General features: G+C 37.3%; 1 protein-coding gene across 2 annotated transcripts in view; it reads right to left on the bottom strand.

Annotated features, from left to right (window-relative positions):
- The window catches only part of TRAT1 (T cell receptor associated transmembrane adaptor 1), a 69,842-nt gene that overhangs the window by 38,596 nt on the left and 14,965 nt on the right, over positions 1 to 16,281 (bottom strand). For both annotated transcript variants that reach the window (XM_055259781.2, XM_063630641.1), the window contains exons 3-5: positions 14,855 to 14,891; positions 6,410 to 6,471; positions 4,282 to 4,370 (exon numbers count right to left, since the gene is read on the bottom strand). In XM_055259781.2, the coding sequence (XP_055115756.1) occupies positions 4,282 to 4,370; positions 6,410 to 6,471; positions 14,855 to 14,891 (188 nt within the window). The remainder of the gene's footprint in view (positions 1 to 4,281; positions 4,371 to 6,409; positions 6,472 to 14,854; positions 14,892 to 16,281) is intronic.

The raw sequence follows: 16,281 nt of genomic DNA, 5'->3' as shown, positions 1-16,281 counted from the left end.
ACTTCTGGAAATTTCTGTGGCATATGAAAACCAAGTAACTTGTTTTCTAGGCCTCACCTACCTTGTTTTGCCAAATTTGTCAGTACAAAATACTAACAAAAAACAGAACAGAAAACTATAGTCAGCCAACATTGTTGAGTTGAAAAAGTGCTTAGATGAAACTTTTCCCTAGATTTTTATTTCTTTATTATACTCTAATAGTAGATGAACATTTTAGGTTGATTCTTACCTGCCTGTACCTCCACCTCCACCTAAGGTAGTTCTGGCCCTGTGTTGCTCTTACCAAGTAACAATACTTCAGTTTATTAAAGTAGGAATAAGCATGATAGGAAGGAGTTTACCAAATCACAAGGGTCTACTTTACATGTGCCTAACAACTGGTCATTTAATGGCACCACAAAAGTCCCCAGTTTTTCTACATTTTTAAGATTCAGAAGTATAAAGATAACAATATTCACTTACATGATAAATATCTGGCAAGTAACTACATTTCTTATCTTTCCCTATTTTCTTATCTGCCTTCCCCAGCTCCCTTTTGAGCTCATTTTGGATTGGCCTTGGAGATATCCATTCACATTCAAGAGGGCCCAGTGGACTTCTCCGGACTAGACCTGGGTCAATACTAAAGAAAGACAGGAAACTGGGCTATCTAGGGGAAGTAACATGCTAAAGGCAAGACCTTGAATTTGGCATTGGAAAGACTACGACTGAATCCCAGCTCTGCCCTACAGTGATCATGGGATCTTGGTCAGGTTTTTAAAAATCTGAACCTCAATTTTCTTGCCTAGAAAATGCAAATCATCACAGTGTTGTTATGGTTAGTACATAGAGATAATGTATATGGAAGCTATAACTACTGTTCAAAAGTAAGGTAGCATTGTAATTATGAAAAGTGGTAGACTAAAACTTTAAGACAGCCATTGAACAAACCAAAGATTTATGTATTAAGTATTATTCTTTAAGACTAGGCCAAAATTGTATTGATTTGCGGGGACAGGGTGAAGAAATAACATTTGGATTAACAACATTTCTAATGCATAATAAGTAAGCATCTCCCCATTGGCACTTGTTTTCATGCTAAGAGTGAAACGTTTTATATTCTCTGCCAGATAGAAAAGATGGTTCTATTTATACCCTCTGCTGTGTGTGTGTGCATGTGTGTGTGCATGTGTTTTTTGAGATGGAGTTTCGCTCTTGTTGCCCAGGCTGGAGTGCGGTGGTGCGATCTCAGCTCACTGCAACCTCTGCCTCCCGGGTTCAAGCGATTCTCCTGCCTCAGCCTCCCAGGTAGCTGGGATTATAGGCGCCCACCACCATGCCTGGCTAATGTTTGTATTTTTAGTAGAGATGGAGTTTTGCCATGTAGGCCAGGCTGGTCTTGAACACTTAACCTCAGGTGATCCGACCGCCTCGGCCTCCCAAAGTGCTGGGATTATAGGCGTGAGTCACCACACCCGGCTGTGTGGTTTTTTGTTGTTGTTGTTGTTCTTTTGTCTAGCTTTTTATTCTTGAAATCCTCATTTCTGGAAAAATTGTAATAGCTGCCTAACTGGATCCATGCTCTAGTTTCTTCCCACTGCCGTATACTGTCGTTAAGTTATTTCTAATTTAATCTCAACCTGTTTTCTTCATTTATAACTGAAAGCACTCCAAATAATGCATGTGTGGTCAACACTTGGTCAACTTTATCAAGTGCTGCAGAGTTAAAGAATGTGAGTCCTAAGAAAGGACCACAAATTGTATGTTTAATAGTCACTGGAGACTTCCACACTGTGGTGTTAGTTAAGTGCATGGGTGGAAAACATATAGCCAGGGTAAATGAATGTGTATCTATCGAAAGAAATCAAAACAATAGAGGAAGAAGCTAAGAATCAGTTTAGAAATTAGAAGGAAAAACAGTTCAAGTAAGGTGTTTTTTTTTTTTTTTAATATTGGAGGGATTTTCACATATTGGTACGCAAATAGTAATGATTCATTAAAAAAATAGAAACTGGAGAAAAATTAAATAATTGAAAGTACAAGATCCTGAAATAATAGGAGAAAGGGTCAAGATCATGAATAAAAGAATTGGCTTTGGAAAGGAGAGAGGATGCTTCTGACATAGGAGGAAAAGGTTGATTAGAGATTTGGATGTGAAGAGAAGAGGAGCAAGCTCACACTTGTATTTTTCAAATGTTTTGGGATTTGGGAACTCTTGTGAACTCACTTTATTACTAGGCTTTCTGATTAACTCTTCCTGGTTAATAGAAGACTGAGATACTAAAATTACAATTTCTGAACTGTACACATCATTTTCAAAGGCCAAGGAGCCTATTTACATTTTTTCCAACAAAGAAACACTTTGTCTATCAAGCCTTATGCATCATATCCTAGTTCCTTATGCTTTTGTGATTGACCAAAGTAACAAAGTAGGCATTGTAGTAGCAAACTAGGTAGTGTTTTTTTATGATAATAATCACTGTAGTGAAATGAAATTGAGCAAATACGAAGATATTACCTCTAATTTGTGAAACTAAATTTATGAGAATAGTATAATAGAAAAGACTAATTTTCTTAGAAGTACCTTTAAATACATAATTTATAAAAGAGCAGACTTTTAAAGACATTTTAAGGCTTTGCATAATTTTCACTTGAGTGAAAGCCAGATGCAGGTCAAATAAAGCTACCCTGTACAAGTCATGTGTATTAAATAGTAACTTCTATTCAGAATTCTCAGTACTTTTACAACTTCAGATAATGTATTTTAACCTTCTTTGAGAGGTTTTCTTTTTATTATCATGGATTTAGCACATCATATTATATCATGCAGGTTTTCCATGTTTATCTAAAATATATTTTATAATTAACTAAACATTAGATGACAGATTTGGTGAGTATATTTTTCCCGAACCCTACTACATCTTGGTTTCTTAGTTAAAAAATATTCAGCTGGGTGCGGTGGCTCAAGCCTGTAATCCCAGCACTTTGGGAGGCCGAGGCGGGTGGATCACTGCGGTCAGCAGTTCGCGACCAGCCTGACCAACATGGTGAAACCCCCGTCTCTACTAAAAATACAAAAATTAGCTGGGCATGGTGGCAGGCACCTGTAATCCCAGATACTTGGGAGGCTGAGGCAGGAGAATCGCTTGAACCCGGGAGGCAGAGATTGCAGTGAACGGAGATTGTGCCATTGCGCTCCAGCCTGGGCGACAGAGTGAGACTCTGTCTCAAGAAAAAAAAAGTTTAAAAGTTTGATTTCTTAGGGGATTTGTCTAAAGAAAAAGAATAAAATTCTGCCTCACTGGGAAATTTTCAAGATGTGAGCCGCTTTAGGGAAGAGAATGTTCTATAAGATAGGACTAAGTTTGGATTCTACTTACTTAGTACCTAAGTGTTCTAGGGCAAGTTTTCATCCTTTGTGAGCATTTGTAAAATGGGAATGATAATGCTGCCTCCCTCATAGGAATCTAAGGAGATAATGCACATAAAGCACGTAGTAGAGGACCAACACATAACAATTGCTTAGGAAATGCTGGCTCTATTACCATTTCTAGGCAGTAACAAGATAGGATCTGAGAGGAAAGAAGAAGTCTTTCTTAAGACTATTTTAATTGAAATGTATAGCATTTCAGGAGCATGTAGGCTAAAAATTTCTAATGGCTTTTAATAAAGTTAGAACTAAAACTGAAGAGGTTAAGCAGATTGTGGTAGGAAAAAGAGAAACTATCCATTTCTTCCTGTATTTTTATGTTTCTCCTTAGGTTTTTGTCCTGCCTGCCTCCACACAAACTGTGTGTATATTTTGCAATCTCTTGCCATAAGATCACAGCCACAGGACTTGTATTAAAATTGAAAATCATTTGCCTTTTAAAATAGGGATATGATGTTTTGTATCTAGCTAATTTATCTTATAACTAAAGGTCTCCCTCTCCCTACCCCAGCTCTGTATTTTGAATTCCTGACATTTAGGTCTTGTGAGCATTATCCATGTGTCAACTTCTATATTATATTATCTCTGTGATACACACAAAATTTTCAATCAGAAAGGAAAAGCTTAATAGATTACTTAGGAATAATTCCATTATTCCCTTAAAATCTATTGCCTTTGTGACTGTGTACAATTTTGACTCTTTGAATATGGTTTGAGTTTTGTTTAAATGACTCTGAGTTAGAGCTCAGGTCCCAGAACTTGATACCTGATTGATTGCAAAATTTCTAACAGGCTATTTCAGATGTGTATCGTAATGTACTACTCTTATGCTCTTGAAATGTGCAAATATGGAAACAGAAAACAAAACTTACCTGTGCAGATGGGGTGGCTTCCTGCATCTTATTTACAGATTTCTCTGGTCGGGCTTTCATTTGTTCATAGCAATTTTCATCCATCGGTTCTTGGGAATTAAAAAGATTGTGATTCACAATAGAAAATTTAAAAATACTAGTATGATTAAAAATATATGATCCAAACAACATTTGGCTGTAAATATAAACTGCCCAAGAATTACTTAACTAGTCTTTTTGGTGGAGATAGAAAGAGGTAAGGAAGCCCAAACTGTTACCTGCAGATCAGGCAGTGAAGTCTCTTGAGCTAAAGGGTTAGTAAGATAAAAGTAAATCTTTGGAATAAGTACTAGATCATATGAATTTTCTTGTACCATTGCAGGACATGACAGTCTTAAACTACCATTTAGATGTTATAGAGATCTCACAAGTTAAAAGATTGCCAGTATTCTCTATTTAAGATAGATTGCAAATGGTGCACGGTGCCACAAAGCACAGTGCATATACATCAGTGATTACAATTTTGAAATTTGTTCCTTGAGTAAGGAGTTTTACTCAAGGACATTTTAAGTCCAACATCCTAATTTTGAAAAAGAGGGTTTATATTATGACTTTTGTCCCATCAGTCAGTGACAGACATCTCAGCCAGACTGCCTAAGGGTCTGGGGCTGCACAGTGCTGGTCCTTAGTATTTGGGGCTTTTGTACAGTGTCCAGCAGCCAGCAGATCTGTACTCATTTCATCCTGTGGGAACATGCCTTTTGAATCATCCATACCTTTCTTCTCCCAGATACATCCATTTAAAAGGAAGAAGAAAGTGAAGTAGTGACTCGTAGGATGATCAGTAACCTGACAGAAATGTGGATTGTACCAGTTTGACCCTCAGAGAGAAAAAGATATATTTACTATAAGAAAAGCAACTTAATAATCATTGAGCTCTTTCTGAAAAGCAACACAGAGAAAGGGTATGTAGAGTGGTCTTTCTCAAATCATGATCCATGGAAAATCTGCATCAGAATCACCTGGGATGTTAAGTAGCCGATCTCTAAGCCTTAGCCTGGACCTGCTAAATCAGAATGTGTGCAAGCAGCACCTGGGCTCACTTAGGTATGGAAGTAGCAGGTATGATGGGTTTGGAGCCATCAGAATACATAAGAATTCAAGTAGTTGAATATTACAGGTGGCTAACATTATTCTCCAAAGTGAAATGGGGACAAATTATTTTGAATAATATATTTCCAGAAAATAATTTTTGATTCCTTAGAGCACTAGAGGACACTCTACAATGAAAGGAAAGATAAAAATAAATTCTTGAATCACACAAAAGAAAATTCCCACATTTCTAACTTTAAGATGATTCCATACTGTTTTAATATATAGATTTTTAGATAAATTTCCTACATTACTGGATGTCTGTGTATTCAAAATTTGGAGTTCAACAGCATTTAACCCCCAAGTCTCCTCTGATGTGTTGAATGAGTACTTGCAGGGAAAGGGTGGTAGCTTCTATCATCAGAACTCTGGGATCAGACCGAGGTTATCTGTTTTGAGAAATTTAGGGATGTTTTATTTTTAGGTGTCTGGGATGATAAAAGTGATAAGGGATGCTGGGAACTGAAGAGCGGTTATTACATAAGAACAAAATAAATATATAAACCACTCAGCACAACTTAGTTCCTCTTTCTCCCACCTGCCATCAATCCAGCCCTACATTCTCTATTTAAAACATGAGAAACCAAAGAAACTGTTCATTGTTCCATGCTATTCACTATACATTTGCTTTTGTATATTGAGCACAAAGCACTGTTTCGGTGGACCACTTTCTGTCCTAGAAATAGCTTTATTTCATAGAATTCGCTGTGTGTCAAAATTCATGATAATAGAGTCTTCCTGTATTCTCATTACTACTAGAGCGAAATGAAGAGAACATAGAAAAACAGGATGTTGATTTAGAGTGGCTATTGTGATACAACTTACAATATGCGGCTTTGGAAATGTAGCCTAATTAATATACTAAAAGTTCTTGAATTGATGGTTACCACTGGGATAGCTAAGTGTGATTGTGATTTTTTTTAAAGTGCCACTTAAATTATTTTGTGAAACCAACTGGGATTTACTTATTTATAAACTTAATTTATGGAAAACTTACCTGAAGTCATATCATCTAAGTTACCATAAATTGGTGTGTCTTCAATATAATACTCATCAACCCTATAACAAGGAAAAATAATTTACCTTATTAGATACCACTTTTCACATAATTCATAACTGACTTCTTAGCTAAATTCAATATTAAGTGAACTATTGCCTATTCTTGGTTACCCCCAGCCAGCCACGGTAGGTGTGTTCTTGTGCAAGTGAGTGAACACGTGCATGCATGTATGTATGTGTATCTGTGTTGCGTGTGAATTTAAAAAGTTGGTTTTTGGACCTTCTTACAGGGAATAATGATAGCAAATACTTATTCAATAGTAACTGTATATTAGGTGCTACATCGAGTATATTTCATATGTTTGTTGATTTAATTCTCTCAATTTCAACATAGGTACTATATCATCCTTATGTAGATAAGAAATCTGAGGCACAGAGAGGTTATATGACTTGCTTAAGATTACAAGACTAATAAATAGCAGAGCTGGAATTAGAACCCAGGTAATCCATGCTCTTTATTGTACAATGTACTGCCTCTTTACTCACCCAGAATATCAGTCCAAACAGTCTCTTAAAACCATGTTTTCTGAGTATTACAGACTGAGGTTAGCAGATGCAATAAAATGATTGATCACCTATTATGTCCAGAGGCTGAGTTAGGTGTTTTACATACATTATATCAAAAACTCACAAAGAAAATTCTCCAAAAGTAGTAGTATTCTTCCCTGCTTTACACAGGAGAACCCTGAGATTCAGATAGATGAATTTATTTTCCCTAGGCTGATCTCAACTATCAGCAATAACTACCAGTTGTGAAACCTTTTCTCTATGTGAGTGCTCATTCAACCCTCAGGACAATCATATGAGATGCATATTTTTATCCCTATTGTGCATATAAGGTATTTGCAGCTCATACAGGTTAATGACATTGTCCACAGATACAGTCAATAACTGGCAGTGCTAGGATTGTACAGCAAGTTTAGTTGTAAAGCCCCATGTTCAGTCCACATCGTGAGGAAGTTATTCAGTGGGTGATACAATTCAAAGGCTGTGGGGAAACAGTCTAGAGACTATAAAGGGACCACAGTTTTATGTCTCCCCCACCCCCAGGTCAAGAGAACTGACAAGAATACACAGCTATTTGCTCTTGCTAGCTGATTAAAGTTCCAGCCTCATGTGATAATGCTATTAGGATTAGAGTATACATCCTACCATTGTCACCAGACTGTCATTCTACCAATGTCATCCTACCATTGATGATGACCCTAGTGACCAGATTTCACAATGGCAGTCTGGGAACTGAGGAACTTACCAGGTGGTGAGAGTGGCATTTCATAAAATAGTACCAACTGCTTTAACTTTGAGATTACATGTCACTGAGAGCTGGAGGGAATTTCATCAAAAGAAAAAAAGACTCTTATCTCAAGGCATAACACCTGTATTACTCCCCATGCTACTGAAAAAAGACACAGTGTATGTAAATAGTACTTAGGTAATAAAAAAATAACAGTTCAAATGATACCTGTATGAAATGGCTTGAAAAGCCCAGATATGGGCAAACACTTCACTCATCTGATAACCAAGGAATTCATCTGTAACCTTTTTTCCATCTGGTAATTCAATACAGCTTAATATTGGGATATCAAGTAGTCCCTGCTCATGATTTTTCTCCATGCCAAGAATATAATAGCAAAAGGTGAAGAATTTTTAATAAGACAATCCATCCATTTTCCTAGCCCACATAGATGGCAGATACAACTTGCAAATGATAAATCATGTCCAAAAAATGAATACTGTTTTATTCCCTATGAACGAAAATAAGATGTGATTTATCATGCAGTGTCCTGTGTCTACAGGCCCATCTCAGATGATTAATCATCTCAAGTAAACTATTATTCAGGAGCAATTGCCTAACAAACAAATTTAAAAATATATTCTTGGCAATGCCAAATAGCTCCAGCCTGTTGTAAATGTGTAATAAACCCCAGGAGCAAATGTTTGGCAGTGTTTTATGTGGATGATTAATTACTTTTAAAAATAAATTAATAATTGAACTCATATCTGAGAGGCCAGTGTACCTCTGAGTTTTCAGCCAGATCAGGCTCTCCATTGTTCTGAACATGCCTGAAATAATTCTCTAACCAGTAAGTACATTTACTGACACTCCAAAATTAGGAAAAATATATTAATTGTATCTATCACTATGGTCTAGACTTTGTGCTTTCATTTATACATATATATATATATATATTCATATATATATATATATTTTTGAGACAGAGTCTCCTTTGTCACCCAGGCGGGAGTGCAGTAGTGCAATCTCAGCTCACTGCAAGCTCCGCCTCCCGGGTTCACGTCATTCTCCTGCCTCAGCCGCCCAAGTAGCTGGGACTACAGGTGCCCGCCACCATGCCCGGCTAATTTTTTGTATTTTTAGTAAAGACGGGATTTCACGGTGTTAGCCAGGATGGTCTCGATCTTCTGACCTCATTATCCGCCCGCCTCGGCCTCCCAAAGTGCTGGGATTACAGGTGTGAGCCACCGCACCCGGCCACATTTATATTTTTTCTAGTTCCTATTTTTTACATTTATATTTATATTATTTATTAGATCTTTTATTTAAAAAATTCCTCAAGTAGTTTGTGATCCAAGTCCATTTAAATAACTAAATTCAAATTAAAAAAAAATCCGGCCTGAGCCCAGGAGGCAGAGAAGGCAGTGAGCCAAGATTGCGCCACTGCACTCCAACCTGGGAGTCAGAGCGAGATTCCGTATCAAAAAAAAAAAAAAAAAAAAAAAAATCACTACTTCTACCTGATCACCTTGGACTTAAATTCTCCAAGTTTAGATTGTCTTACTTAAAAAATGAGATTAAACTAGTTGATTTCTATTGTTCTTTTCAGCTCCCAAGTTCTGGAATACAAAGCAGGATTCCAACATCCAAATAAAATTGAAAGACTTTTTTACAAAATTAAATAAATCTATTTTAAGGGCGTGAGAAGTTGCCAGATATGGGAAAGGACAAGCTTCGGGATCTATCAGAAGTTGGTTTTGGTAATTGCTAACCTGATTTGCTTCATAGTTGTTACTCTGAATAGGCAAAGATGTAAGCTTGGGCTCTGTAAGAGTGTAAATGTTTAAAGCCATGAGAGAGGATGACATTATTTATGGAATAAGGCCCTGGGAACTCTGATGTTTAAGATTCAGAAACCAGCAAAGGAGAAGGGGCTGCTGGTAAGAGAAGAAGAAAAGCAGAGAGGGAGGTGGCTCTGAGCCCAGAGAATCAAGTGCTTCAAGTAGAAAGTGTCAGGGTGTCAAATGCTGCAGAGGGACTCAGCAAGCTGAAACTGAGATTCGATCATGGTAACCTTGACAAGAGTAGAGTCAGTGTGTTAGTGAGGACATATGGAATAGAGTAGGTTCAAGAAAGAAGAGGAAAAGAGGAAGAAAAGCCAGCAAATATGGACAGAATATAGAGGGACCTTTCAAGTTTTCTTGTAAAAGAGAAAAGAGCAATGAAGAGGTAGCTGTAAGGCAATCTAGTTTGTTGTTGTTGTGTTGTTGTTTTGTTTATTTTTGTTTTTGTTTTGTTGAGATGGAGTCTTGCTCTGTCACCATGTTGGAGTGCAGTGGTGTGATCTCGGCTTACTGCAACCTCCACCTCCCGGGTTCAAGTGATTCTCCTGCCTCAGCCTCCCGAGTAGCTGGGGCTACAGGCGCACGACGCCATGCCCAGCAAATTTTTATATTTTTAGTAGAGACAGAGTTTTACTATGTTGGCCAGGATGGTCTCAATCTCTTGACCTGGTGATCTGCCCGCCTCGGCCTCCCAAAGTGCTGAGATTACAGGCATGAGCCACCGCGCCTGGCTGGCAATCTAGTTTCAAGGAGATGGTTGGTTTTTTAAAGGTATAAACAATACCGTCTGTTTATATATTGGTGGGAATTATACAAAAATGACAGAAAAAGTAACAATGCAGAATCAAAAAGGAAAAGTTGACAGAGTGATGCATATATGCTTATTACATTTTCGCTTTCTCTGGCATGGGCTGTGATATGAGTGTAGATGTCTTGAACTTGGCGTAGGAGGGCACCAAATAGAGAACCCTGATCCAGAGGAAGACTATAACCCTAGCACTATTTCGTGTGACTGAGGCTGAGAAGTGAATCCAGCAGTGTTGTCTAGAAAAAAGACTCTTATCTCAAGGCATAACACCTGTATTACTCCCCATGCTACTGAAAAAAGACACAGTGTATGTAAATAGTACTTAGGTATTAAAAAAATAACAGTTCAAATGATACCTGTATGAAATGGCTTGAAAAGCCCAGATATGGGCAAACACTTCACTCATCTGATAACCAAGGAACTCATCTGTAACCTTTTTTCCATCTGGTAATTCAATACAGCTTAATATTGGGATATCAAGTAGTCCCTGCTCATGATTTTTCTCCATGCCAAGAATATAATAGCAAAAGGTGAAGAATTTTTAATAAGAAGTTAATGGATGCTCATAGTCATGATATCTAACGCTAAATTCTCATTCTGTTGATTAGTGTTCAAGTGCCTCTCTAATATGCTCATTTCTTTGTAAAGTCTGTTAAGCACAATGAGCTTACATTGCCAGTGCTTTAGAGCACTTGAAAAGAAGGGTCTTTCACCAAAGTTTGGCGGAAAGGATACTGGAAAGAACTACCAGCTTGACGATTTCTAAAATGACAGAGAATCCAAGAGCAGTGACGGAGCTAGAGGTGACAAGGGGGCAGCCAAGAATAAGGTTTGGGGAACCCCGAGATTCTCAGAATTACTTAGGAAAGGGACCAGACTTTTTGCAGTTATACAGGGTTGGGGCTTGGATTATGATTATTTGTACATTGAAACAAACAGGAGGCTGGAAGACGTAGAGACACTTTGGTTACACATGTGGTACTGGGTCTGGTGAAGGCCCCACCTGCATAGCCACTTGGAGGTCTGAGATATCAGGGAAGGGGACCCAAGAGCTCTGTTGTCATAAGGATTCTCAACCTTGAGAACAGGTCAAGAGGACAGATGAGACTAGTTATATTTAGGTAGCATAGCTAGCAAAGAAAGGAAATACAGAAGATCCCCACCCTGCAGAGCTCCAGAAATTCAAGAAATCACCTGAAAGTAGAAGAGTAGCTGAGCTGAATTAATGTTTTATGATAAAGGCACCTCCAGTGTCCCCCAGAAGCAGTTCATGAAAAGCTGCTGGAAATGCGTCCTAAGCTTTTTGAGAGAGACTCTGAAAACTGAGGAGTCGTGATAAGCTTAATGTAATTGTAAACCTGAACTGCTTTCTTGAATTAGGGTGTGAACATACTGCAAGTGGGCAGGAATTTTCAGAGACATTAATTTTTATTCAATAAAGCAGCAGCTTTTTAGTCAACTACCCTCTGTAAATAAAGTATTATATTATAAACCTTCTTCTTCAAATGATAAAACCAAATTTCACCAATGCTCATTTCCCCAAGACTACGAATCCACTAATTGCAAGTCTGTTTAAAATCCAGAATTGCCTGGATCTCAAATCCATGACAGTCTCACAGTATTATCCTCCTAACACAAACCAAAGGACAAGAATTATGTTTTAAATGAGAAATGAAGTGACCCAAGAATAAATAGCGGAAAGTGTGTGTTTGATTTTCTGCTTGATTTAGATGCTATGGTTTCCTTAAAGTGATCATGTTTCTGACATACTGTTGCAGGAAGGGCAGGGAATGGGGAAACAGAAATAAGATGAGAGAAGCAATTCCTTTCCCTTCCAGCATAAGCCAGTATTGAATGGGAGTGGGGAGAGAGTGCAGCAGAGAACCCAGTGCGATAGAAGTTTATTTCCTTTCTGTATGGCCACAAACCATGTTGGAACTGAAGAGGCATCAGTAATGCAAGCGCCACCCAAGAAACATAGACCTTATTTTCACTTGCCGTTTTAATGTTTAATGGATTGAGATAGTTTTTAGTTTGCTTATTGGTTTGTTTGTGGAGCTTCCATGCCCCTTTACAAAAGAGATTTTTGTTCCCAAACCACATAAGCAAGAGAAACAGACAAAATGTAAGGTATATACATAAACTTGTGAATTAAAATATCAACCCTTTTTTATAGAAAAAAATCTGCATTGTATACTCAAATTTTGCCTAACTGGAGAGTTATTACAATAGGCAATAGATTATTTTATAAATCCTTAAGGGAAAGATTCATGCCTTTCCATCTTTGTATCTTTGTTGTTGCAGGACAGTTCTCTGGGTGACTTTGCACCAAACCGGTCCTTCTTTTCTCACTTCTAATTTTTAAGAATAACTGTAGAATGTGCTGGAAATGCAACCTTCAGGGATAAAGCAGAATCAGCTGGAACAGCTTAGGTTTTATTCTAGTCTCTCATAGAAACACGATATCCTTCAGTGCTTTAGCCCAGCATATCATGTTGCCCCTTAGGGGTAAACCCAAAGGTAGGCTGCTTTCTGGGGTCCTTCAGCTGCAGTGCAGGTGGGGAACAGGAAGATGAGTTTCCATCCACCTTGGACAGCTTTTCTGAGCCTTGGGGAACTAGCTCCTAATGAATCTTAGACTTTGGTTGTCCTTTGCTGAGTATCTGTAAGTAATGAGCTCACTTTATGTAACTCATTGTTTGTGTGTTTTGTCTCACCAGACTCAGGCAAGTAGTAAATGTGCATCCCAAGACACAGTGGGCTGAAGCTCTCAGACTCCTACTCCTGGTGGTTGGCATAGTAATGATCTTTGCTATCCTACATCCTCCCTTGGGATTGGTAATCAGCAAATTTATTTGGCAATTGTCTAGCACAGTGCCTATTTGTTGAGTGAATATTTATTGAATGAATAAATGTTATAGAAGCTTCTTTTTTACATTTGTCCTACAGCTAAGAGCCTGATTGCTTTGAGGCAGGTATTTTACCAATTTTCCCTCTCATTGCTCCCATCCTAATCCCTAAACCATCAACCTAATTTAGCTAAATAGTCAAATCACAAGACTTTCTATCACATTGCATCTTAATTACCCTTCAAATTACAAGTATTAAATAGATCATCAAAGAGATTAGCTCTTACTGTGTGGTTATATAGGATTTTCATCATTATGTGTTGTAAAAAGAAACCAAAAGAGCAATAAGCAAATCGTTCTTGATACAAACTAATGACTTGAAAAGTATCTAATGTTAAATAATTCAATGTTAAGAGTAGTCATAAAAACAGATTTTGTGTGTGAGGGGGTATGCCTGTAGCCCAGATCTTATACTTGATCAATTAATTTTCACATGGAAAAAGAATTTTTTTAAAAAAAAGATCTTTAAGAGACCAAAAGGCTTATGACCTTATCCTACCCAGTAAGAAAGCTCTGTGTTTTTCAAAGACCTTTCAGTCTACCATTTCAGAAAGGTCTTGAAGAGCCTTCTAGGAAACTCTCTTTATTTAGATTTTTTTTTTTTTTTACTCCTAAAACAGAAATCTCCAATACATTGACACATCTGGGTCAGAATATTCTATCCAAAAAAAGTAAAATTTCTTTATTATGATTTATGCCGTAAATATTTTTTTTTAAATGTAAACTACTATACAAATTTCTTTGCAAATAGCTCAATAACTATTAAAGAGAATAAGTGATATCTATAACAGCATGTTCTTTCAGAGTATCTGTTCATCACATTTCCCTACTGATTGACATTAACTCTAAAAACAGCATAGCGCTACTCGTCCTTGTATGTATATCTATGTGTATACACATCTTTTTTTTTTTCTTGAGACAGAGTCTCACTCTGTCATCCAGCTGGAGTGCAGTGGTGCCACCTCGGCTCACTGCAACCTCCGTCTCCCAGGTTTAAGTGATTCTCCTGCCTCAGCCTCCTGAGTAGCTGGGACTACAGGCATGTGCCATCACGCCCAGCTAATTTTTTTTTTTTTGTATTTTTTCTAGAGACGGGGTTTCATCATGTTAGCCAGGATGGTCTCCATCTCCTGACCTCGTGATCTGCCCGCCTCAGCCTCCCAAAGGGCTGGGATTACAGACATGAACCACCGTGCCTGGCCCGTGTATACATATCTTAAACTGTATTAGGTTGCCAGATTGTTTTCTACTATGGATTTTGAAGTGTAGCACAATTCTGTATCTAAGCTGGATCATAATCTAGGATATCTGCCTCTGAAATTAATGATAATTCTATAGTTATCAGGTTAGAATCTCATTTTATCCTTCAACCAGCTCTCTTGTTGACTCACAGTGTGCAAATAACTAGGACAGATAATAATGTTATAGCTTCTAATCTTTAGATGAGAGTAAAGGTAATTAAAACTCACTTTTCATTTTTCTTTTTAACCTAAGTACAATATCCATGAGCCAAAGCTTTAAACAATATAGCATTGTTACTTCCGCTTATTAGTTGGGAATCATGATATATGACTGAATCACAACATACCTGGGAATGTGGTCGCTGGAGTAGCTATACATTTTATCTGAAAGATATTCAAAATAGCCAAGTTAAAAGAAATGTTGACATACCTTTGTTAAATATTCTAAAGTGTGTTCCGAGGGGAGTTTAGCCTCAATGTCAGTTAATATATTTGACTAAGGCTCTCAGGGCACCTCTGATTGAAGTAGGGTTAAAGGTCTCCTCTTGGGCAAATCAGATTTGACTTTTACCAAATTACCGAGAAAGAAAGATTTATATGATTTGAAGAGAAACCAGAGCAACTTTCTTGGTAATTTGGGATGGAAACAGTGCAGCTTGGAGACGATGTACAGCCTGGATGCATGGCGGTTTTATGCACAGAACACACTAAACAGAGAGAGCTGGAACCTTCCTTCCTGCCTCCCTTGTTGCTCCAGTCCACTGCAGGGCATGGCTGTACTTTCTGCCTTTGGGTTCCATGAAAGACCTCTGCATTCTTATAAGTTTTTATCTTTGCCCATGTGGTTTGAATAGGCTTTTCTTCATTACCAAAAATGAAAAAAATCAATAGGAGACTTTTCTTTTATCTATCTATCTATCTATCTATCTATCTATCATCTATCTATCTATCTATCTATCTATCTATCTATCTATCATCCATCTGTCTATCTACTTTTAACATTTCTTGGCATGAGTAACAACATAAAAACGATATTAGGGAAGTTGCTCTGATCATGACTTCATTTCATCCACATGGTACAAAGGAGTGGGAAGGAGAAATGAGTGCCCTAGGAAGAAGAGACCTGGAAAAAGTTGGAACACAGGCTCTAAAATTAACCAAAACAGTAGAACAGCTTCTAAGAAAAAAAAAAGTTATTTTTGGTCTGCCAGGACAAGCCTTACCAGAGATGTGTTGTAGGACAACAAAACAACAGAAAAAAACTATGCGATGAATCTCAGTAAGCAACTCACTCTTAAACCTTGAATGAGGCAGTTCAAAGCCAAATAAAACTATTTTTACTTCTAGGTTAAATATAAGAATTCAAAAGCTATTTAACAAATGTAGTTTTAGAATTTTTTTTAATTGAAGGCAATAGATTCATAATGAATTATTGAGAAAAAGTAAGGGATGATCAGGGTACAGTCTTAACATCAATATTATAGAAAATTCTGTATTATCCATTCATCAGTAAATTTTCTTTGCTGTTGAACTAGATGCACATACACAGTACAATGTTTATTATATTTGAATGGCTTACTTTTCAACCTGGCATTAAATAAAAAACAAACCCTTGCAAAAAAGTTATTAACGTAAAAATAAAGACCACTATTATCTAACTCTCTAACAATAATCACGAGAAAATGGTGACCAAATGATTATCTTTCAACTCGAACATGTGAAAACACTCTATATTAGTAAGGAACTAGCAATAACATTTTCAAATAATTCAGTA

Source organism: Symphalangus syndactylus, chromosome 21, assembly GCF_028878055.3.
Source record: "Symphalangus syndactylus isolate Jambi chromosome 21, NHGRI_mSymSyn1-v2.1_pri, whole genome shotgun sequence".
Classification (NCBI taxonomy): domain Eukaryota; kingdom Metazoa; phylum Chordata; class Mammalia; order Primates; family Hylobatidae; genus Symphalangus; species Symphalangus syndactylus.
This window is presented reverse-complemented; position numbering and strand designations above follow the sequence as displayed.